A 24,744-nucleotide genomic window follows, 5' to 3' on the forward strand; every position below is an offset into this window, starting at 1 on the left:
GTTTGGTCTTGGCAAAGAGAAGGGCAAACTCTTTATTAGAGCTACAAGGGAAGGAGGAGCAAATAGGGGATGTTAGAAAGGTATTTTGAAATACAGAGTAGGGAAGAAGAGGAGGGTCCAGATCCAGCACACTTTTCATTACACCATACTTAGCAAGTCCAAAAATGATTGGAGGATGAGCTTTCTCCCCACTCCCATGTGCCCATGGAAACACAGAATATTGGGGGGAAGAAGGAGTTGAAGTTTCAGCTGAGTTGAGATTTCATTACTAGGAGCAGAAGAAAGTTTACAGAATCAAAGATGATATTGTTAGCCTTGTTCACTGTTGTGTAGCAGGAAAGTTGGAATTAGAGGATGTTGATTCAAATCTTGTTCCTTCTATTTACTAGCTGGGACTTTACTAAAACTTTGGACAAGCCATTTCACTGCTCTGGGCCTGAATCTCCTTATGTGTGAAATGATAGGATTGGACTAAATGATCTCAAATCTTAATGATCTATTTTTCCGTAGTCCCAAATACTCAGAGGAATGATGAGCTGTTATTGTAGGAACTAAAGCAATCTGAAAAGCAGAACATGCTCAGAGGAGAAACCTATAGACAAAGCGATAAAGAGTTGTTAGAAGACATCAAAGTTAGCTTTAGCAAATGTACATTTGATAAATGATTGATTAAATAGTTTTTTTTTGGGTCACAGAAAGCTAGGAAGGAGATTAGGCTCTTAATGGGAAACCAAGCAAATCATGCCATAAATTCTTGTCAGAAATATTCATGTCATACCTTAGACTAGATGAGAACCTGGGCTCTCGGTTCTCATGTAAAAGGAAAAACTACTTCCTAGAGTACCAGTTGGTGGCCTAAGCAGCTATAGTACCTGAATCAGTACTGTTAATTGATGACACACTGGTCTTACCTTTGTCATGAGCATGAGTATAGTATATGAGTGTTACACAATTCTTGTATGATTCTAAGGTTACTGTGCCATATATCATCACTTCCATACTTTTTACTAAATTCTTTAGCTGGAAACGATTTCACCCTTCTATTGGGTTATGAGCTCCCTTCTCAATTTGACACTCATACTTTTTCACTTTTGCCTTTTCTCACAAGTTCTAGGGTGACATTTGGGTTGACACTCCTAAAACTGTGGTCAAAGCTCACCAGAGTGAGCAGCGAGGTGGCTTAGTGGATTGAGAGCCAGGCCTAGAGCCAAGAGTTCCTGGGTTCAAATCTAACCTTAGATACTTCCTAGCTGTGTGACCCTAGACAAGTCACTTAACCCACATTGTTTAGCCCTTATTGCTCTTCTGACTTGTAACCAATACTCACTATTGATTCTAAGATGGAAGGGAAGAACATAAGAAAAAAAGCAACTCACCAGAGTTTCCCTTAAACACTCAGACAGTATACAACACTTAGCTAAAAGCAATGGCATCTAATAAGATAATGGAGTAAGAACAGTTATTACAAAGTATCTTCCTCTTGTAAACCTGTTTCAGACTCTCCCACAGATACACTCTGAATTGCATGGCACCCTGATAGAACTCTCTTTTGAGGCTGAACCTTTAGTAATGTTAATACTCTGCCTGAACTCATTCATCAATAGTTAACAAACTCCCACGCAGTCATAGCCTCCCCATCTCAATAATTCTGAATTTACAGGTGTCATTCTTTTTTTTTTAAAGCTTAATGTCAGTAAAAATATTGTTTTTGTTACCAATTACATGTAATAACAAATTCCCACACAGGTTTTCCTAAATTATATGATTGAACTTATCTACCTCTCTCCTTCCCTTTCTTTCTCTCTCTGTGCTGGCAATCAATTGGATCTGGATTATACGTGTATTATCATGCAAAACACATTTCCATATTGTCGTTTTTTTTTTATAAAACCCTTACCTTCTGTCTTGGAGTCAATACTGTATATTGGCTCCAAGGCAGAAGAGTGGTAAGGGCTAGGCAATGGGGGTCAAGTGACTTGCCCAGGGTCACACAACTGGGAAGTGTCTGAGGCCAGATTTGAACCTAGGACCTCCCGTCTCTAGGCCTAGCTCTCAACACACTGAGCTACCCAGCTGCCCCCCATATTGTCATTTTTTAAGTGAGAAGTGTTACAAAACCAAAATCCCAAAACATAAAACCCACATAAACAAGTGAAAAATCTTATACTTTTATTTGCATTTTAGCTCCAACAGTTCTTTCTTTGGAGGTAGATAGCGTTATTTTCCATAAATCCTTCATCATTGTCCTGAGAGTAGCTAAGTCAATCTCATTTCATCATTCCACAGTATTGCTGTTACTGTGTACAATGTTCTCCTGATTCTGCTGATTTCACTCTGCATCAGTTCATGAAGGTTTTTCTGTAATCATGCAGATGCCATTATTAATTCTTCACCAACCACTCCCTTCTTCCTGTTCCTGCTCAATCCAATCATACTGAGGTCTACTCTAAAGTTAGAATGTTTGCTCCATAGGTAATAAGCTTGCTTTCATTTTAAATCTTGTTTACCACTCCTTGCATCTCTTGGTTCTCATTGAGACTTTCTTTCCTCCTGATGTCACAAACTCCCTGGCCATCCTTTCTAGTAATGATTGAACTTTAACTGATTGCCCCAGGGAGAGGAAATTGGGATTCTCCTTGTTTCTCATGGTCATTTCCAAGCTTACCCTCTACCACCCTCACTGTATTGGCTATGTTCTTCTCCCTTCCCCATTTTGACCCATTGGTGAGCCAATTCAACTCTACATTTCCCCTTTCTCTTGAGTTCTTTGACCCTTATCCTATCACTAATCTTGTCCTGCCAAACCTTGGTTCTAGATTACTCTGACTGTTCACTATCTTCTCTCCCATTCATTTGTAGCTAAACTAAGAAGGGTGGGGGGAAAATCACAAAACCATGCCAACCAGATCCACTATAAAATTAGGTGCATAATCTCAACTGGGTCTTCACTATAGCAAAGCAATTATTTTTTGCATCCCACTAATTGGCCTGCTATCTCACTTCTAAACCTTTTCATCCCTCCTCAAATAGTTAATAACTTCCCCGTTCCCCATCCTCTTAGATGAGAACCTCATCTTACATTTCATTGAAAAAATTGCAGCCATTCACCAACAGGTCTCTCTTTTCTCTTCCTCTGTCTCACATTACCCAGATGCCTTTTGCTGCTTCCTTCACTCCTGTATTGCATATTTAGGTAGCCCTTCTCCTTCCCAAGGCAAACTCCTCTACATGCACCTGATCCCTTTTCATCCCATCTTCTCAAGTAGACAGTCTTTTCTATCATTTTTGCTCTCTCTAATCTTCAATATTTCCTTGCTCATTGGCTGCTTCCCTATTGCCTAAAAACATGCCCATGTCTCCCCCCAATCTCCAAAAAATCTCACTTGATCTAGTCATCCCTCTATTGTTTCATCTAGAGCAAGGGTTCTTTTTTTTCTAGATTACATGTTTATACAATTTTTAATATTCATTTTTGAAATTTTGCAATCCACATCCTTTCTTTGCCTCTCACCTTTTCCCCTTCCCCAAGAATGCAGGTAATATGACATAAGTTTTACTTATACAGTATTTTTTTTTTGTTTTTTGTTTTTGTTTTTTTATTTACATATATACATGTGTATATATATATATATACACACACATATATATATATATATAACAGTAATGTTATTTATACAGGAACTTTTCAGTTTCTTAAAATCTAAGTTACATTTTTAATTCCCACTATTCTTTGTTTTGTTAAGAATATATCTTCTTTTTCCCCCAATTTAAACATTTCACATATACAGTATTATAATATCATACTTATTTCCATGTTTATCATGTTGCAAAAAAAGACATATATTGGTTGTACTAAAGAAAAATTCATAGGGGAAATAAAATGAAGAATAATATGTTTCAATCTGCATTTGGACTCCATCTGTTCCTTCTGTGATTTGACATCCTTTTTCATCATGAGTCTCTTGGAGTTAGCCTGGATTCTTGCCTTGTTGATAAAATTAAATCTTTCAGGTGATCATCTTACATTATCGTTATTACTTTGTACAATGTTCTCTTAATTCTACTCACTTCATTTTGCAACACTTCATAGAAGTCTTTGTATGTTTTTTGTGATCATCTTATTTATTATTTTTTAGGGTACAATAATTCAAAAATAATCCATTATAATCATGTATCACAACTTCTTCAGTCATTTCTTAATTGATATAGACTTCCCTTCAGTTTCTTTACCACCACAAAAATATTTTTGTACAAGTAGGTTCTTTTCCCCTGTCTTTAATCTCTTTGGGATACAAACCTGGTAGCAGTATTGCTGAATCAAAGGGTATGCATAGTTTTTTGGTCCTAAAGGCATGGTTCCAGATTGTTCTCTAGAATGGGTATATCAGTTCACAGCTCTACCAACAGCATATTAGTATTCTGATTTTTCCATATCCCCATCAACATTTATTATTTCCCTTTTTTGTCATGTTAGCCAGTATCATGGGAGCAAGATGGTACCTCAGAGTTGTCTTAATTTGCATTTTAGTGAAGTTCTTAATCTTTTGGGGGGTCTTGGACCCTTTCGACAGTTTGCTGAAACCGACCTCTTCTGAGAATGATATTTTTAAGGAGATGAAGGAAATGCTAAAATTCAGAGAGAATTAGTGAAAATAAATATGTATACCCCCCCCCCAAGTTCATGGCTGTCTTCTTTTCTAGCACATTTTGGACATCTCTGTATCTGCATGTGTATGTGTGCCCAATATCATACACTTTAAATCTTAATTATAATGACTATGTATAACTATGTCCTTTTTCTCAGGATAGCTTAGGTCCAGGGAGACAACGAATGAACCAGATTTGAAGAAATTGAGCCAAACAGAAGCTGGATTCTTGCCTAAGAACATAGCTTGTAAAAGGCTGAGGTGACATTTGAACTCAAGACTTCATTATTCCAGGACTCTATCCACTGGACCACTAGACAGCTCTATGTATATTAAATTATCCTAAGGGTTCACAACACACTTTTATTGTTGTTATTGAAAGGGATTCAAGAATGGAAAAAAAAAATGGGAACTTTTGCTATAGAAGTTAAGTGCCAAGAGCAGGGATAGTTGGCAGGACAAAATTCTACTCCTTCCCCTCCCTCTGGGCCCTGCCTGGCTTCAAGGTCTCATGGGTCCTGTCGCCATACAAAATACACAGGCAAACATTAATCCTGTTGGATGAATGGCCTAATGTGTTAACTGTTGTATCACTGGGCAATGTAATAACCCCTTCAGTAAATGCATTTAGCAAGGTCATTAAAAAGCTATTGGTAGAGCTATTGGTAGAAATAATTTCTTGGGTTATTTCCAAGATTCAATAAAGCTTCAATATGGTTTAAGGCTTTTAGTATATCCAACAACTGAACCTGTTTTCCTATCTGTAAAATGGGAATGAATGAAGAAAGGCATTTTACACCTCACCATTTAGCTTGAAGAAGCAGTTTTGTGAGCTGCATGTTACTGTGTGATTTGTGAACTATGTGATTACAAAGCTGTAACAAACTGTATTCTCCCAATCAGATACAAAACTGACCGATTGCTGATTTCTTCATTCAAATACACCAACAATTCATAGATGCTCTATTATCCCTACAATTAAGAACAAAACTTCCCAATTGTGGCCCAGAGTATTATAACAAAAGTCATTCTTCTAAGTAATTTTAATACTCCTTGTATGAAAACAGCTAGATGGCACAATGGATGGAGTGATGGACCTGGTGTCAGGAAGACATCTTCCTGAGTTTGAATCTGGCCTCAGAACCTTTCTAGCTGTGTCACTATGGGTAAGTCACTTAACTCCATCTGTAGCAGTTTCCTGATTGATAAAATGAGCTGGAGAAAACAATGGCAAACCACTCTAGTATCTTTGCCAAGAAAGTCTCAAATGGGGTCACAAAGAGTTGAATACAACTAAAAAATAAAGAAATAAATTCAATGGTATTCACTTTATAATAGGATTCATCTAGAATACCTTTAAATAAGGAACCACCCCTAGGACATTTTAAATGATTTAACTTACAAAAGTTTCTTTTAAAGAAATGTATACTGTCTCATAAAGCTAGGTATTACTTTATTGTATTTTTAATGAAATCTATAGCATAGCATCATACAATTTGCTTGATATGTAATAAAAAGTGTAAGATCTAAATTAATGTCCAAAACTCTAAGTATTCATTTTATAAAGTTATTAATAACCACTTGAAATAAAAGGAATAAAAAGGAAATAAAAGCATAAAAACCTAATTATCTAGCAAAAAGTATACCAGGTGAGTAAAACTCTCCTGACTCTCATCTCACACCACCTGCACAAAATGTGATCACAGGAAGAGAGAGAGAGACAGAGATGGGGCTACACTAAACTTATATCCTCTCTATGTCAGCACTTAATGTGAGAAGGAAAGTGGGATGCTGGGAATTGAAGTCCAGGGGAACAGATTCTAATTACACAAAAGGTAGCATCAACTTTTTAATCAAATTTACCCAAACTATAATTTTATACTGAATATATTATAAATTGAAAATTGAGCTCGCCTTCCCCACCCCCCCCCCTTTTTTAAACTGTTACCTGCTTGCATATTGGTTCCAAAGCAGAAGGATGGTAAGGGTTAGGCAGTGACAGTTAAGTGACTTTTCTAGGGTCACACAGCTAAGAAAAGAGTTGTTTTTAATAGATGAGTGCTTAACATAAGGATGCTAAGATAAGGTTCTTTCCTTATATGTCCAAGATGAAACTAGTTCTACTGGGGTTATTAAAATAGGTGTATATTTTGAAATGTGAGATGTTCAAAATATGTGAACTATCATCATCATCGTGATAGACTGTAAATTCTAAGGGATCCTCTAGATGATTCAATGCACCCTTTCATTTTATGGATGAGGTAACTGAATCCCACAACTAAGTGACAAAGCTAATTAATAGCAGAGACGAAATAAGGACCCAGGCTCCTGGTTACTAGTTCAGAGCTCTTTACACTATATCATGGAACCCTACCTATGTGATACTTTGCTCTGAGATTACAATATCTTACCTTAACAACAAATGTCCCCTCAATCAGGAACTCTCCCAGGCTGTGGGATACAAATGAGGTGAAAAATAATTGCTCACATTATATAGTGCTTTAAGGGTTGTGAAGCAACATTATCATGTTTGATCCTTAAAACAACCCTGTGAGGTAGGTGATTCCCTCCCATTCATGTAACTTGGCTACACTGAGTCAGAAAACCTGGTGTTTTCGCCTTCCCTGTCCTCTCAGTGGGGGAAGAAGAAGGAGAATGGAGGAAGAGTAGATGCTTGCTAATTGAAAAAAATTTTGATTAAAAAACAAACTTTAATTAGAGTACAGGTTCACTACTTGATTTGGAATACATCAGCTTTGCCTTAGCTTCCCCCTCCATAAAATTAGGCTTGTCATGAAGAAAAAACATATTGTAAAGTGCTATATAAATATATGGGCAGCCACAGGTAGATAGAGAACCAGGCTTGAAGTCCAGAAGACTAATCCTGCTGAGTTCAAATCTGGCCTCAGATACTTGGGAGCAGGTAAAACAACTTGAGACTTTACAAACCTTTTGTAAGGGTAAAATTACCATCTTATACTAGCTACGTGACCTTGAGCTCTGTTAGTCTCATTTTCCTTTTCTATCAAAGGAGTTGGAGAAGGAAATGACCAACCCACTCAAATGGGGTCATTAATGTCTGAACAATGACAATAGAAATATATATTATTATTTCCCAGTCCCAGATCTGTTACAGATTAACTATGTCAATGGGGGCCAGTCGTTTCTCTTCTCTGGACTTCAGTTTCCTCATTTGTAAAATAATGGTCTGACACTCAGTGATTTTATGACTTGGAGCCTCCTGGGATTCAGGGAGCTGAACTCAATGCCATAGCTCACAAATAATAACCCAAAATATTGAAGATTTATTAGTTTGGGACATTGCAACAGAGGCTTACAGGAAATCAGCATTTCTAGAAGTGTGATCCCAGAAACCCTTTTCAGGGGACCCCTCAGGTAAAACCAATTTTAATAATAATACTAAGATGTTATTTATCTATTAAAATATGCCTTTTCCCAACTACCTAGCTGGTTGAGGCCTGCTTTTCTTTACATACTCAGTCAAGATAATGCAATGAAAACAGACAATGCAAAGGTGGATGCGAGAATTCAGAAGATATTAGAGAGATTTTAAAAATATGTAAAAACAATGCTATTCCCCTCACTTTAAGTTTTTTATTATTAAAATGTTACATTATGATTTCATGTGTGTAATTGATATCATATTGCTTGCTTTCTCAATGAGTAGGGAAGGATTGGGAGGGAGGGAGATAATTTTAAAAAAATAGTGGATAGAGAGTAAGGCCTGGAGATGAGAAGTCTTGGGTTCAAATTTGACTTTAGCTGTGTGATCTTGGGCATGTCACTTGATCCCCAATGCTAGCATTTACCACTCATTTGTCTTAGAACCAATACATAGTATTGATGGATTCTAAGACAGAAGGTAAGGGTTTAAGAAAAATGTTAAAGGGGAAGCTAGGTAGCACAAAGGATAGAGTGCTAGGTCTGGAGTCAGGAGAACCTAGGTTGAGATTTGACTTCAAACATTGCCTTAGCTGTGTGACTTTGGACAAGTCACTTAATTTCGACCCCTACCTCTTACTTCAAACTGATATCTATTCTAAGACGGAACATTAGGGTTTAAAAAATGTTTAGAACGGCTTGATTTCTTCAAGAATTGAAAAGACCTACATGAACTGATGCAGAGTGAAATGAGCAGAACCAGGAGAACATTGTACACAGTAACTGAAACATTGTGGGATGATCAAATATAATAGACTTTGCTACTAATAGCAATGCAATGATTCAGGATAACTGAGGGACTTAAGAGAAAGAATGCTATCCACATCTAGAGAAAGAACTATAGGAGTAGAAATCCAGAAGAAAACATATGATTTATCACTTGTTTACATGGGTATATGATTTGGGGTTTAGGTTTTAAAAGATTACTCTATTACAAAATGAATAATATGGAAATAGGTTTCGAGCGATAATACTTGTATGACCCAGTAGAATTGCTTGTCAGTTCCAGGAGGGGGGAGGGTAGAGAAGGAGAGAACCATGAGTCATGTAATCATAGAAAAATATTTTAAAAATAAAATTTAAAAATGTTTTTAGCTCATTATTAGTTATTCTAAAATGAATATTTTTGGACACTCGTCAGTTTTAATCTGTAATACAGTATCGTTACAAACATAAGCTCTTTGGGATCCTCGATAATTCTGAAGAGTAGAAACAAGTGTGGAGACCCAAAAGCTTGAGAACGAGAAGTTTCAATGTTTTCTAGTCTCCCTAAGGTCCCTCCCTTATAGAGCCTTGCCTCACAAAACAGGATGTTGCTCTTTGACTCCATGGTAACTGAGGGCGGGGAGCAGGAAGTCGCTCGCAGGAAGCGGAAGTGAGTCACGTTTGGAGCCGCACGTGGAATCTGCGTGTATTGGAGAGATCTTTTCGCCACTGCCGCGGTACCCTTCGTGGGCAGACTCTAGCCATGGGGCGATCTGGGAAATTGCCCTCTGGCTCCTCTGCCAAGCTGAAGCGCTGGAAGAAGGGCCATAGCAGTGATTCCAACCCCACAGGCCGGCGACACCGGCAGGCTGCTCGCAGCCGCTTCTTCAGCCGGCCCTCAGGTAGCGGCCCGGCAGGGCAGGGGCTGCTTTCTAGAGTTGCTTCGGGGTGGGCGGGAGCTAGAGCCTGGGAGCTTCTGTTGAGTTGGATTGGGACCCGGAGGGGCCTTGGACCAGGATTCTTATTCCCCATCTCCTCCATGGGATCCAAAAAGATTTCAGGGCTTACTGAACTTGGCATTTATTTAATATGTTGATTGATACATTCCAGCATAATTAGTTTCCATAGAGATCTATATTTTATTTTGCAAATTAAAAAGCTGTCCTGAGAATGGGGTCATAGACTTCACCAGATTCCCAAAGCCCCGTGACCCATGAAAGGGTGAAGGTTCTCTCTAGGAGATGGGGCCTGAGAGTCTGTGGCCTTCAGAGCTCCAGACTAGATATTGTGGGAGAATGTTTGAATAAATGAGATTCTTATCCTCAAGACGTTGAAAGTGGACCGTGAGATCCAGGGAAGAAGAATTGTAGGAAAAGGAGGATGCAAAGGGAGGAACTATATGCAGAGTCGTTTTCAAAATAGGTGTAGGTTGTAAGACGTTAAGGAGTCTTTTCGTAGTGGAAGTTTTGTGGACTGTTGTGATAGAGTTGTTTCTGACTGGAGGGACCCTGGAAGTCTGATCCTGGGGGAAGTGGCACTTGAGTTCCAAAGGACTTCAACAAGGGAAAATGGGGTCGTGGAAGGGTGGGCATATTCATCTTTGGAAACAAAGGCATGAAAGCATGAACGTGTTTGGACAACAAAGCAGGATAATTTGGTGAAGGGAACATGCATAAGAGGAGACTAAAGGAGTAGTGTGGCAGTTGAATGGCATCTGTGGTGGCATCTGGGCCAGATTAAAATGGAGAAAAGGCCTTATTCTTGGAAAATGCTTTTGCATCTTAGTGGGAAATAAAGGGAGTTTTGGAGTGATTAGTTTGACAGAAGCATAAAGTAGGTAGATGTTTAAGGGACTAATGGGAACATAAAGCAGGAAAAGTAGAGTGGCATCAGAGGATAATGAGCCTTGAGTAAAGTTTAGGTGTTAGGATTTATTTGCTAGGTGGTAAGGAATCATTGCAATTTTTGAGCATGTAAATGATGTCAAAGCTGGTTTTAGAAAGAATAATCTGGTTATAGAATTTATTGAATAGGGATACTAGAGGGAGGGACATCCTTTAGGTGACTGACTACTTAAAGTGGTTCAGATAAAGTTAATGAGGATCTCTACTAGGATGATGGAGAAGAGAAATAAAGGGAGAGAAAATGTAGACTTAGAATTGAGAGGATTTTGACAACTGATTACGGTCAGGGTTCTATGGACTCCTTATAATAATATTTTTAAATGATTAAAATACAAAAAATTACAAACAAAGCTGATTGTGTTAAAATACAGGTATCACAATACTTGAAACTTTTTTCATCTTTATTTTAATAACAGATTTCCACATAAGTTTTCCAAAGTTATATGATTCATGTCTCCCTCCCTTCTTCCCTTCTCATTCCAGAGCTGACAGGCAATTCAAGCTGGTTTATACATGTATTATCACACAAAACATTTCCATATTATTCATTTTTGTAAGTGAATAATTTTATAAAACTAAAACCCCAAATCATATATCCAAATAAACAAGTGATAAATCATATATTTTCATTTACATTTATATCCTAATTCTTTCTCTGGAGGTGGATAGCATTCTTTTTCATAAGTCCCTCAGAATTGTGCAGAATTCCACAATATTGCTGTTACTGTGTACAATGTTCTCCTAGTTTTGCTTATTTCACTCTGTACCAGTTCACATAGGTTTGTCCAGTTCTTTTTGAAATCATCCTGTTCCTCATTCCTGATAGCACAAATAGTATTCCATCACCATCATCTACTACAGTTTGTTCAGCCATTCCCCAGTTAAGGGACTTCCCTTTAGTTTTCAATTCTTTGTCACCACAAAAAGCATAGCTATAATATTTTTGCAGAAATAAGTTCTTTCCTATTTATAAAATCTCTTTAGGATTCAAACCTAGTAGTGGTATTACTAGATTAAAAAGTATGCATTCTTTTGTAGCCCTTTGGGCATAATTCAAAATTGCCCTCCAAAATGGTTGGATTAATTCACAACTCCCACCAGCAATGCATTAGTGTCCCCATTTTGTCACATTCCCTCCAACCTTTATTATTTTACTTTACTGTTATATTGGCCAATCTGATAGGTATGAGGTGGTACCTCAGAATTGTTTTAATTTGCATGTCTCTAATCAAGAGAATTTAGAACATTTTTTCATATGATTATTAATAGTTTTGATTTCATCTGAAAACTGCCTATTCATATACTTTAGCCATTTATCAATTGGGGAACAATTTGGATTTTTGTAAACTTGACTTAGTTCTTTATATATTTGGGAAATGAGACCTTTATCAGAGAAATTTGTTATAAAATTTTTTCCCAGTTTGTTGCTTTCTTTCTAAATCTTGGTTGCATTGGTTTTGTTTGGTCAAAATCTTTAAATTGTTTGTACAAAATCTTTAAAAAACTTAAAGTAAATTCTTATCCTGGGTGATTCAAGAAGTAATTGTACCATTCACTCACTTACCTAGGATTAGATGCCAGGCATTCCTGAATAAACATCAAAAACAGAATAATCTCTGCCTTCAAAGAATTTACATTCTGGGACATAATTTCAGGGGAAAAAAGGGCACTAACAATGGAAGGGGGCCTGTTAGAGAAGAAGCAGCTTTGAAGGAGTTGGGGGCTCATAAGAGGTAGAAGATGAGGATAATGCAAGGGGGTAGGGAGGGAATAGATATGGAATGAATGAAGACACAAAAACAAAAAGCACTATGCCCAGAGCAAAAGAAAGAAGTGAGAAAATAAGAGGGAAACATAAACAATATAAGAGATACTGTAAAGGTAGACTGGATCAGACTTGGGGACTGATTGAATATAGGTGTTGAATGAGGAGGGGAAATTCAAGGATAACCCCTAGGTTTGGAACCTGGGTAACTTAAAAGGTTGTTCAGTTGTTTTTCAGTCATATTTGACTCTTTATGACCCCATTTGGGGTTTTCTTGGAAAAGATACTGGAATTCTTTGCAACTTCCTTTTCAAAACTTAAAGGATAGTGATGCCTTTGGTTTTTTAAACATTTTTATTATTTTTTTGGTTATGTTTTGTAACTATATATGAAACTATACAATTCATAGTTACATATACAATTTTCGAGGTAGAGAGCATCTTCATATAGGTCCTTTGTAGTTTATGTGAATATTCATTAAACTTGGAATAGCTTAATTATTCTTATTTAATCTTCAAACAATATTATACAATGTTCTCTTGGTTCTGCTCACTTAACAATTCATTATTTCATTCAAGTCTTTGCATGTTTTTCTAAAGTCAACCTGCTTGTTGTTATAGCACAGTAGTATTCTATCCCAATCATATACCACAACTTATTCAGCCATTCCCCAATTGACATATATCCCCATAGTTTCTAATTCTTTGACACTGAAAAGAGAACTGCTGTAAATATTTAGAACTTATTGGTTCTTTTCCTTTTTCCCTGTAGTGATGCAATGCCCTTATTAACAGGAAATGTAGCAGCTGCTTTGGGGAAAATGTCAAACTTTCTGTTTTATATTTGTTGACTATGAATTGTTGGTGGGACATCCAGGTGGAGACTCTTTATATTAAAGGAGGATCCAGGAGAGGATGGGAATGGAGATCTATCTGGATAGAGGTGGTTATTGAAGTTATCAAAGTTGATTAGATTATTGAAGGGGAAAGTGTAAAAAGAAATGGGGAGCATAGGTAGAATTTTGGGAAATCCGCTGTATTTAGGGAACTCAGGAAGGAAGAGGAGCCAATTAGGAGAGGAACAATCAAATCAAGTGTCAGGAAAAGAGTATTAAGCAGAGTCTGATGCTACTAAGAGCTCAGGATGAAGACTGGGGTAAAGCTAGTTGGATTTGTCAATTCAAGAGTGACTTGAGAGCTGTTTCAGTAGGATGGTGGTTTCTTCTTCAAACCTTGGGTGCCAGTAGGCTGGTCCTCTCAAAGAATAAGGACTACTAAATCATATGCAATGGGTGAAGAAGTAAATATGAAGGAAATAGAGACAGCAAATGGAGTCTATATTTGAAGAGTGGCTGGTTGAGAGGAGAAAACCGATACTAGCTGGTTGAGGGAAAAAATTTTTATTTATTTTTTAGGATAAGAGACCTGAACATATTTATAGATAGATAGGTAGAGATTAAAGAAAGTTCTGTGACCTCTGCCCTATGAAGGTTAATCCTGTGCCTTTTTTTCTCAGAAAAAAGTGATCTAACCATTGATGCCCTCAAACTGCATAATGAGCTGCAAGCTGGGTCTCTGCCTTTGGCCAGGGGAGAGAAGGCTCAGCCCCACATGGAAGATGAATCAGGCCCAGTGCTTTCAGAGAAATCTTCAGGGACTTTCCTGAGTGGCCTTTCTGACTGCACCAATGTCACCTTTAGCAAGGTGCAGCGCTTCTGGGAGTCCAACTCAGCTGCTCACAAGGAGGTAGGGGATATTGGTGAGCTGTGGGCCCTCATAGGATCTTTGAGAGTGTGAACATAGCCTATTTGATTTCTAAAATTCAACCTCAACCCTTGATAGCATATGATTTTGCTAGGCTTTGGGTACAGATTAATTTGTCCAGGAGACAAGTGTTTTTGGTGATGATGAATGAGTCATGGATCCCTTCTCCCTCTCCTAGATCTGTGCAGTCTTGGCTGCAGTCACAGAAGTGATCCGTTCCCAAGGAGGGAAAGAGACTGAAACAGAATACTTTGGTGCACTGGTGAGTTGGGAGGTTCTCTCTGTAGTTTCAGCCCTACCCAAGTCCCACATACTTTGTAACAAAACTGATTTGAAAGATATAGCCTAGTGTGCATTTTTGTTCTTGAAGAAAAAAGAATGGCAACATTGTCCAAAAGAGTCATTGATGCTCCCTAGATTATTTAAAAATAAACATCATTACCATATTCTCTCTTTCTCAAACCTTGGGTGCCAGTAGACCCTGGCTCTCTCAAAGGATAAGGACTACTAAATGCTACCCGTGGGACATGTGTCCAAATACCCTACCTCACCTATATACACACAGGCTCAAAATTTCATCTCATCCGGTGAGCCAGGCATCCAATCACTTAACTCTCTTTATCTATTCCTCAGATGACAACATTAGAAGCTGTGGAATCCACAGAATCTTTAGCTGCTGTTGTTTATTTGCTGAATCTGGTTATGAAGCGGTGAGTATAGGCTCCTTTCATAACCTCCAGATTCTTGGAGAATGAAGGAAGAGATGGAATGAGGAGATTTTTTTCATATCACAGTGTAGTACATGGAGCCCAAGGGTGACATGAACTATAGACTAAGAAACATGGGATAGAAGAAGCTTGGATTTCCAGAAATGTGGCTGCTGTGGCATGTAGTAAGGACTCTAAAGTTAAGTGAAGAATTGGGCCTGTGGGTAATCATTAAAATTACCTGGTACTAGACAAAAGACAGAAATATTTCTCTGGAATAGATAGATGGACCAGACATCTGGTTAAATATATACATAAGATTAGTAATTTGATAAGCTTATAGGAAATAACAGTGAAAATAAAAAATCTCTAACAAATGTCCTTGAGAAAAATGGATGAGTTTTAGGTGGGAAAGTGATTGCCATTCACCCAAGTGATTTCTAACTGGATAATAGCCCAAAATAAAAGAAATATTTAAAATATAAAATGAAATGCAACAATTATTTTAGTTGTGAAAGGGAGATGATTTTTTTTAATTTCTGAAAATTGCAAGAATTCAAAACAAGATTGTATTTGATGGCATTACATTTGTGTACAAGAAAAAAAGTAATTGAAAAATGGCATCAAGAAAAAATATAATGAATATAACAGATAAAAATTGGTTTCTAAAATTTAAGGAAGTAGAAAAGGCAGAGTAGTAACTCCTACTCCAGCATGATTACATGGCCAAAGGAAATGAATAGACAGTTTTCAAAAGAGGAAACGTTGATAACTCAAGGTGCTCATCTTCACTAACAATCAAAGAGTATACAAATCCAAACAACTCTTGAAAACCTTTCACTTCACTGAATTGGCAAAAATCATTAAAATGAATAAAACTCAGTGTTGGTGGTAGAAAAACAGCCCAGTCATTTATTGCTGGTGGAATACAAACTTGTAGAATCATTTGTAGAAAAGTCTTGTTAGTACACAGTACAAGTTACAAAAATAATCACATGCCACACCATTTGACCTAATAAATTCAATCTGGGGAATATACATGAAGAATTACCTAAAGCCCCTTCCTTCCCCCCCCCCCCAAAAATAGACAAAGTTTTGTGTTCAACAGTTTTCCTAGTAGCATTGTATGTAATTACAAAAACTAAAAACTGTTTAAATATCTAACAATTGTTAAGTCATATTTTTGTTTTGTCCAACTCTTTCATCTCATTTGGAATTTTCTTGGTAAACATACTAGAATAGTTTGCCATTTCCTTCTCCAGCTCATTTTCTAGATGAGGAAACTGAGGCTAACAGAGTTAAGGGACTTGCCCAGGATCACACAGATTGTATCTGAGGCTAGGTTTGAATTCTGGAAGATGGATGAGTCTTCCTGACTCCAGGCTCAGCACTCTATCCACTTGCCACTTAGCTGTCCTCATCTAACAATAGGGAAATGGTTCAATAAATTGTGGTACATGAATGGAATGAATTACTATAACGTACTTAAGACTCACAAATAAGAGGAATATGAAGAAATGGGGGGACAACTTTAGTTTTGCAAAGTGGAAGGGAAACCCCAGAATATAGTTCACACAAATTCTGACTATATAAAAAGAAAAATAATGAAAATAGACAAAATAAGATCTAATGAGAATTTAAGGGAATGACTGAAAAATGGTTAGACTTTATGTATTGAAATCAATTTATTTAAATATAAAGTAGTTGCTAATAGAGTTTAGTTGATTGTAGTGATGTTAAATTTATTTTGAAGTATTATAAGTAGAGTGGAGCTTGGAGTTGTAGAGGGTTCAGAGAAGGATTGTTTTCTGGTCTTATGTTCTCTTTCTCCATAGGGTTCCTAGCCCAGTGCTCATTAAGAAGTTCTCTGATACCTCCAAAGCCTTTATGGGCATTCTGTCCTCTCAGGCCAGCCTTGGTTCCACAGCAGTGCTTCGATGGGTAATTCTTTTAGCTGCCATTCTCTGAAGGGGACTAGTTTTGAGGAGATAGCAGAGGGAGACTGATAATGGGGAAGTGGAGGTGGGGGAATATGAAGCTTATGAGGGAGATTGGCTGCTTCCTTTGTTTCTCTGGGATTGAAAGCTTCGAGATTCTTTTCAGGGTCTTTTAAGAGCCCTGGGGCAGGACTTAGGTAGTAGGGGTGTTCTTCTTGGGAGGCAATGCTCATGTTGCTGTGTCTTTATAAGGCCCTCTCCTGCCTGGCTACCCTCCTACGCAAGCAAGACCTGACAACCTGGAGCTACCCTGTCACTCTACAGGTTTTTCATGGGCTGCTGAGCTTTGTCGTTCATGCTAAACCCAAGGTGAGCTTTCTCGGCTGGAATGAGGAGATGTGGAAACTCTTTTATAACCCACTTGGTCTCAGAAGCATGGGACTGGTGTTTGAGCCTTGGTGTTGGGGAGTGAGATTGACTGAAACTGAGGGTGGTAGAGGATTCCCCCTGTGTCTCGAGTGTCTCCTTTGGTGGTCATGTTTAATTGAGCCTTTTTTCCTTATTATTTTTTTTTTAAACTAAGAATGGGAGGCAGTTTATATTTTGTGATGTGGAACCAGAATCCAGGACAAACAGGTCCTATTGCACTTAGTTAGGTAGTGTCCAGAGATGCACAAAGGACTGGTCCCACTTAAAACCTGGGAGGTATAAAAATTGAGAAAGTTATTCAGTTAGGGATATTTTAGATATCTGTAGGGCATTCCAGAGGCTTCTTGTGACCAGTGGGTCTGCTGAAAGGATGATAGGTCTCAGCACCTTCCCAAATTGTTTCTGTACTCGGAGTAACTGTCCCCTATGACTGTCTTCTTCTAATCTTATAAATGCTATTTTTGATTCCCCACATAAATTGTTAGCTCCTTAAAGGCAGGGACCCTCTATTCTGTGGTATTCCCCAGAGAACATAGTGGAGGGCACTTAAAGAAACATTCAGATCCTTGGCTGATGTTGGCTCGTTAGTAGGCCATCTGGGCACTAACCTGGCTTCCTCTACCCTGTTTGTTTCTTATAGGTCCGGAAGGCAGCCCAGCATGGGGTGTGCTCAGTCATCAAGGGCAGCGAGTTCCTCTTTGGAGATAAGGCCCCTGAATATCATCCAGCTGCCCTTTCTACCGCCAAATTCTGTATCACGGAGATTGAGAAGTCTGGAGGTAGAGCCTCTGGTCTGAGGGGACAGTGTGACCTCTGGGGGGCCAGCCTCAGGATGAGAAGGCAGTGGCAGTTTGTCTAGCCTGTCTGTCAGGGTTCAGGGAATCAAAAGAGAATAACACGAGTAGTGTGGGCTCATTTTCCTGGTTCTGTTCTCTTCCAGGCTCCAAGGAGGCCACCACAACCCTGCACGTGCTCACACTACTAACCGAGCTATTGCCAAGTTTCCCATTGGGCACGGTGAAGAGCTGCTGTGAGATGCTGCTAAGGGTCATGACTCTCAGCCACGTGGTAAGATGAGAGCTCCTGGGCCAGGAGAGCTGGAGACAGAATGGGCTCAGGGGATAGCTAGGACTGGAAATTTCCCCCAGGAGTTCTTAGTTTGGGTCTGTGGCTTCTTGTCCAAGATGTGTCTTTTTTTAATTAATTAATTTATTTTAAAATATTTTTTCCATGGTTACATGATTCGTATTCTCTCCCTCCCCTTTTCTCTTCCTCCTCCTGGAGCTGATAAGCAATCCTACTGGATTATGCATGTCTTATCACTTGATACCCTATTTCCATATTGTTCATTTTTACAATAGAGCAATCTTTTAAAATTAAAACCCCAAGTCATATACCCATATAAACAAGTGATAAAGTCACATGTTTTCTTCTGTGTTTCTACTCCCACAGTTTTTTCTCTGGATGCGGATAGTGTTCTTTCTCATATGTCCCTCAGAATTGTCCTGGATCACTGAATTACTATTAGTAGCAAAGTCAATTACATTTGATTGTCCCACAATGTTTCAGTTACTATGTACAGTGTTCTCCTGGTTCTGCTTATTTCACTCCACATCAGTTCATGGAGGGCTTTCCAGTTCTTACAGAAATTAAGCAGTTCATCATTCTTTATAGCACAATAGTATTCCATAACCATTAGATACCATACTTTGTTTAGCCATTCCCCAGTGAAGGGACCACCCCCCCAGCCCCCCCCCCCCCCATTTTCATATTTTTTGCTACCACAAAGAGTATGGCTATAAATATTTTTGTACAACCCTTTTTTTTATTATCTCTTTGAGGTACATACCTAGTAGTGCTATGGCTGGATCAAAGGGTATGAATTCTTTTATGCCCCTTGGGCATAATTCCAAATTGCCTTCTAGAATGGTTGGATCAATTCACAATTGCACCAGCAATGCATTAGTGTCCCAATTTTGCCACATCCCCTCCAACATTTATTATTTTCCTTTACTGTCATATTGGCCAATCTGCTAGGTGTGCAGTGGTACCTCAGAATTGTTTTGATTTGCATTTCTCTAATCAGGAGGGACTTAGAACATTTGTGATTATTGATAGTTTTAATTCCTCCATTTGAAAACTGCCAATTCATGTCCCTTGACCATTTGTCAATTGGGGAATCTTGTCCAAAATTTCTTGACCAAGAATGGTAAAGGGCCAGAGGAGAATCAGCTGAGGGAATTCTTGAGATGTTGATCTTGGATGGGGGATGGGGTGGGAGATCTGAATTCAAGTATTGGAATCACAGAAATGGAATTAGCCTTGTTCTTTTTGTCCCCAGAGAGAAAGGGACTAAGGGTAGTGGGTACAAGTAGCGGAGGGGAAGATTTAGGATTAACATAAAGAACCACTTCTTAACAAAATCATTCTGAAGTGGAATAAACTGCCTTGTTGGAGTTGGTCCAGCAAAGCCTCACCCTGGGGAATTCTTGTTTGGCATCTCCAGGGTTCTTTTAGGTCTGAGATGCTTTGATTCTGCTTCAGTGTCAGAGTTAAGGAAACATTCCTGCTCACAGAAGTGTGCAGATTCAACAACTCTGAGGCTTTACCTCACTTCTTATAGAATTGAAGCCAGTGGCCCTCATTTCCTAATCTGAGACCTGAGTTTATTAAAGATGGACTTATGGTGGCAAGTTTCTGCAACTGTCCCTATAAACCAGCAACATGATCTTTCTTATATCTGAAGAAAACATCTCTAGAGATACAGGGTACTGGGTCCCATTAATGTATGCAAATTATGTGTTTCTGTCCTAAATATTGGGGCCAGCTAGTTGGGGGTGAGGTCCCAAAGCAGTGTTTGACCTCCTACCTCAAGGGTTCTGCCTGCCTGACACCATTTCCCCCCTGCCGCATACTTTTTCTGTATTGCCCTGTTTCTTGGTAGTTTCTGACTATTGGAAACTGAGCTTGTGTATCTTTCCCAGTTGGTGACTGCCTGTGCCATGCAAGCTTTTCATGGTTTCTTCCACTCCAAACCCAATCCTGGCACCCTTTCTGCAGAGCTCAATGCCCAGATTATCACGGTAAGGCTTGGGGGATATGATTTTGGTCTTGGAATGCCTTTGGAAAATAGACTGTGTAAGGAGGATGACTGGGAGCTCTTATTGCTTTGAAAGGATGACATAAAGAAAGAGGACTTACCTAGCAGTTAAGAGTCATTGAGAAGAGGAATGGGCTGCTCTGGGGGGCTAAGAAGCTCAGGCTCACTGGGCTGCTGGCTATGCAGAATGTAAGGCACACTTAGGCCCTGACACCCAGGCAAAGACTGGCAGATGAGGCAGCACAAACCCCCCTCCTGCCCTCTTGGACTAGAGAAAGTGCAGGGGGTCCTTGAAACAGCTACAGCCAGTCTTTGGAAATCACTTTAAAAGACTGAAATATATTAATTTAAGGTCGCCAAGGAATTCAACTATGTAATTCCTAAATGAAAACTCAAGTCAGCTGTCAACCTTTTAGGGTGTTTGTAAAGATTAAAATTTAGGAATATGGGGAGACTGAGGCAGGTAGAAATTAGTTTCTCTCTGCAAGAAGTATTATATTTTTTAGAGGTTTATTAAAGGTTAAAGATTAAAGAATATACAAGTAAGAAACATGTGCCTAGGCCAGAGGCCTAGACAAAATAACCTCACATCACGCAAGAGACACGCCTGCTCCAAAACGGAAGTCCAAAAAGCCCCCCAAAACCTTTGCCACCAGCTTAAATCCTTCCTTGATCTCGGCCCACCTCAGAATTCCCATGAGATTACAAAGCGTTTTGGGGTGGAGCAAAGGCTTGTGGGGATTGTAGTCCTGTATTTGAGTCTATTTTTTACAGTATTTTAATTACAAACAAGAGGAAGAAAAGTGTTAGAGGCAGAGAGAGAGAGAGAGAGAGGGAAAGGGGAGAGAAGGAAATAGGGCTTAAACACCCACTCTGCTTAAGCTGAGCCAAAGGCCCAAGGCCCTGGATAGCCAAGACAAAGAAAAGAGATCAGTCCCTATCACTCACGTGACCAAAATGGAGAAACAGTCTGTGGGCTCCTCCACTACAAACACTAGGCTCCAACAACCCCCTCTCCTCCACACAGGAAGAAAGAAGCCCTCCTCAGTTGTCCTCTACCTCACTTCCTGTGTCTCACCTGTGCCAATGGTGGCTCTAGCTTAACCCAGGACCGCCCAGAGGTCTGTCCCCTTTGCACATGTCTGTTGAAGGCCATATTCTCAAATAATTAAATCTTGAGCTTTGCTGCAGCCCTTCCTAAATCTTGTTACCCTGAGTAGGGTGGAGATTGTAGTTTCCAAGACCTGATTCTGTTATTCCAAGTATCTCTATTGTTATTGATCAAGAAATAGCCAAATCCCATCCTCTATAGAATGGTTTGAACAGGGTTGAGTAGTTTTGAAATTCACAGAATATAAGGGAAACCCTGGTGTTATCAGAAGACCAGAAAGAACCCTCTGGAGAGAAGAAAGAAAGGATTTTAAAGAGAAACATGGACACTAAGGAAGTAAAGTACCCATCCTGGTTATGAGGCCTTCAGATAAAATGAGGGAATGCGTGTGATCTTCTTAGAGATGACCCATAGGCTTTATAATAGCATATTTAGTAGGATGGTAGTATACATTTTATTCAAAAACACTGTAATAGGCAGAAGAATTCAAAAGAACTTCCAAGGTGTGGAGGTAATATTAAATTCCAACTACATCTGGAGTAAGAAACAGAGTTCCTACTTCAAAAATTTTCTAAGTTAGGTTTTTTTAATGGAAAAACTTTTTTTTTGGTCCCATACTGACTCTTATTTATTTCATAGAATATTTTTCTGTGATTACATGATTGATGATTTTTCTCACTCCTCTTCCCTCCCGCCTCCTGGAGTTGACAAGTAATTCTACTGGGTTTTATCATTGTTCAAAACCTATTTCCATATTATTAATATTTGCAATAGAGTGATCATTTAAAGTCAAAACCCCAATCACATCCCTATCGAACCACATGATCGATTATATCTTTTTCTTCTGCATTGCTGTTCCTATAGTTCTTTCTCTCAATGTGCATAGTGTTCTTTCTCATAAGTCCATCAGAATTGTCCTGGATCATTGTATTGCTGCTAGTAGAGAAGTCCATTATATTTGATTGTGCCACAATGTATCTGTCTCTGTGTACAATGTTCTCCTGGTTTTGCTCCTTTTGCTATGCGTCACTTTCTGGGGGTTGTTCCAGTTCACATGGAATTCCCCCAGCTCATTATTCCTTTCAGCACAATAGTATTCCATCACCAACAGATACCACAATTTGTTCAGCCATTCCCCAATCGAAGGGCATCCCCTCATTTTCCAATTTTTTGTCACCACAAAGAACACAGCTGTAAATATTTTTGTGCACATCTTTTTCCTTATTATCTCTTTGGGGTACAAACCCCAAAGCAGTGGTATGGCTGAATCAAAGAATGGAAAAACTTTTAAATGGATAATATAAATAAGTAGATTGATAAATGCGATCTATTAGTATTATTCTTTGTCTTTGATTTCCTGAGACTAAAATTTGTACAATCTCATTATGACACCTATTTTTCAGTGGCCAATTGATACTTGACCAAGCCTATAAGTACAGGTCTAAATGGGACCAGGTTGCTTTCAGGAGGCCCCTGGACCTGCTTTTAGTACACACCCTTTTTTGAGGATGACAACTAGGTGATTGGAGCCTCAGGAGAAGGAGGATTACTTTGAGGTGGCCATTTGCCGATTGGTATTGAGTTTGGGCTCATAGGCTTATCCATCACCTTTTATCTTTGTCTTTCTCTCTCTAGGCCCTATATGACTACCTTCCCAGTGAGAATGATTTACAACCCCTGCTTGCCTGGCTTACAGTTATGGAGAAGGCCCATACTAATCTGGTCAGGTAGGCACTTCTATTCCTGCATCCTTCCTCTAGGGATGCATAAAAGATAGGTCATCTCAAGCTAGAGCCTTTTCGTATTTCATTCATTTTGAAACTACATCTTTTATCCAATAGTTGAAGGGGTTAAGAGTTTGAAGTTTGTCTTGGGCAGATCAATAAATTCCTTTTTTTTTTTAAGCTCATTCAATTAATTTTTTCCATGATATTTTTCCATGGTTACATAATTCATGTTCTTTTCCCTTCCCTCCTCCCACTCCCTCCTTATAGCCAATGAACAGTTCCATTGGGTTTTACATGTGTCACAGTGTCATTGATCAAGACCTATTTTGATATTAATAGTATTTGCACTAGGGTGATCATTTAGAGTCTACATCTCCAATCATATCCCCATCAAAGCAGGAGATCACCAAATTTCATTTGTGTCAGATACCTTCTTCGATCTCTTTGAGGAAATGTAGAGTCAACCTTGGATGGGGCAGCAGGAATAGATCTATATAGAGAATTATGCTTCTATTTGGACCACCCCAGAGATGTGGGACCTTTGGCAAAATCACTTCCCCTCTGCATAGCTTTGTGAAATGAAAGGATTAAGCTGGATTAAGATCCAAGATCCTTTCCATGTGTGTAAAGTTCTGTTTCTGTCTTTATTCTCCATGCTGACCCTTAAGGGAAAATGCTACGAATGGAGAATTAAAAAAAAAATTTAACAGAAGGGGAAAAGAAGGAAAGGGAAATCTATTGAAAAAACTTGAGTTTTTTGCTTCCTGCCCTCTGTTGTATAGCCCCTGGGGGCCAAGAAATAGTGATACTTCCTGTCTTTCAGGTTACAGCGGGACCTTGGTCTGGGGCATTTACCTCGATTTTTTGGAGCTGCGATGAACTGTCTTCTTTCACCCCATGCAGCAGTGGCAACAGCTGCCACCCAGAGCCTCAAGGTACTCCTGCCTGGGCATTGCTGACCTGGGAGGGGATACCTGTGCCCCAGAGCCCTTTGCTCTGGTCAGAGCTTGGTTTGTGCTAATGTCGTTCATGGCTGTAATTCCTGCAAGACAGACAGTTCGTGCTGAAGGGTATTGCATACTATCTTTTGTCATCCGACCAGGACTCATGCTTTACCTTTCTGCCCAAGTTGGGCCCCCTGGAAACATTGGGGTGGATGGTTTGTCCCTTAAGGAGGGGAGGTATGTTGAAGGGACAGACAGTCAGATAGCATTGATTGGTTCCTTGACTCTCCTCCAGGTGCTTCTCACAGAATGCATTGCTCCCCATATGACTGATATTGGCCCAGTGTCCTCTTCTGCCTCTGGACCTCCACTGTACATTGCCAAGATGTTCAGGTGAGAATACAAAGTAGAATGGAAATACCTGAGGGTTCAGAGAATGCTTTATTTAGAAGCTTTTTTCAACTTATGTTTTGGCTGGTCATGTACAGGACCAATGTTAGTTTAGGGGTAGACACTGTATCTCCCACCCAGCCATGGATCTGTC

The 24,744-nt window shown here is 39.1% G+C and overlaps 1 protein-coding gene across 1 annotated transcript in view; it reads left to right on the forward strand.

The window, feature by feature from the left end:
- The first annotated feature begins 9,413 nt into the window (after window positions 1-9,413).
- The window catches only part of RRP12 (ribosomal RNA processing 12 homolog), a 31,500-nt gene continuing 16,169 nt past the window's right edge, over window positions 9,414-24,744 (forward strand). Inside the window, exons 1-12 of the mRNA XM_007478694.3 lie at window positions 9,414-9,715; window positions 13,998-14,227; window positions 14,424-14,507; window positions 14,879-14,955; window positions 16,788-16,893; window positions 17,142-17,258; window positions 17,959-18,097; window positions 18,259-18,386; window positions 20,303-20,401; window positions 23,165-23,256; window positions 24,080-24,191; window positions 24,496-24,593. Coding sequence (XP_007478756.2) covers window positions 9,577-9,715; window positions 13,998-14,227; window positions 14,424-14,507; window positions 14,879-14,955; window positions 16,788-16,893; window positions 17,142-17,258; window positions 17,959-18,097; window positions 18,259-18,386; window positions 20,303-20,401; window positions 23,165-23,256; window positions 24,080-24,191; window positions 24,496-24,593 — 1,421 coding nt within the window. The 5' untranslated portion in view covers window positions 9,414-9,576. The remainder of the gene's footprint in view (window positions 9,716-13,997; window positions 14,228-14,423; window positions 14,508-14,878; window positions 14,956-16,787; window positions 16,894-17,141; window positions 17,259-17,958; window positions 18,098-18,258; window positions 18,387-20,302; window positions 20,402-23,164; window positions 23,257-24,079; window positions 24,192-24,495; window positions 24,594-24,744) is intronic.

This window comes from Monodelphis domestica, chromosome 1 (assembly GCF_027887165.1).
Source record: "Monodelphis domestica isolate mMonDom1 chromosome 1, mMonDom1.pri, whole genome shotgun sequence".
Classification (NCBI taxonomy): Eukaryota; Metazoa; Chordata; class Mammalia; order Didelphimorphia; family Didelphidae; genus Monodelphis; species Monodelphis domestica.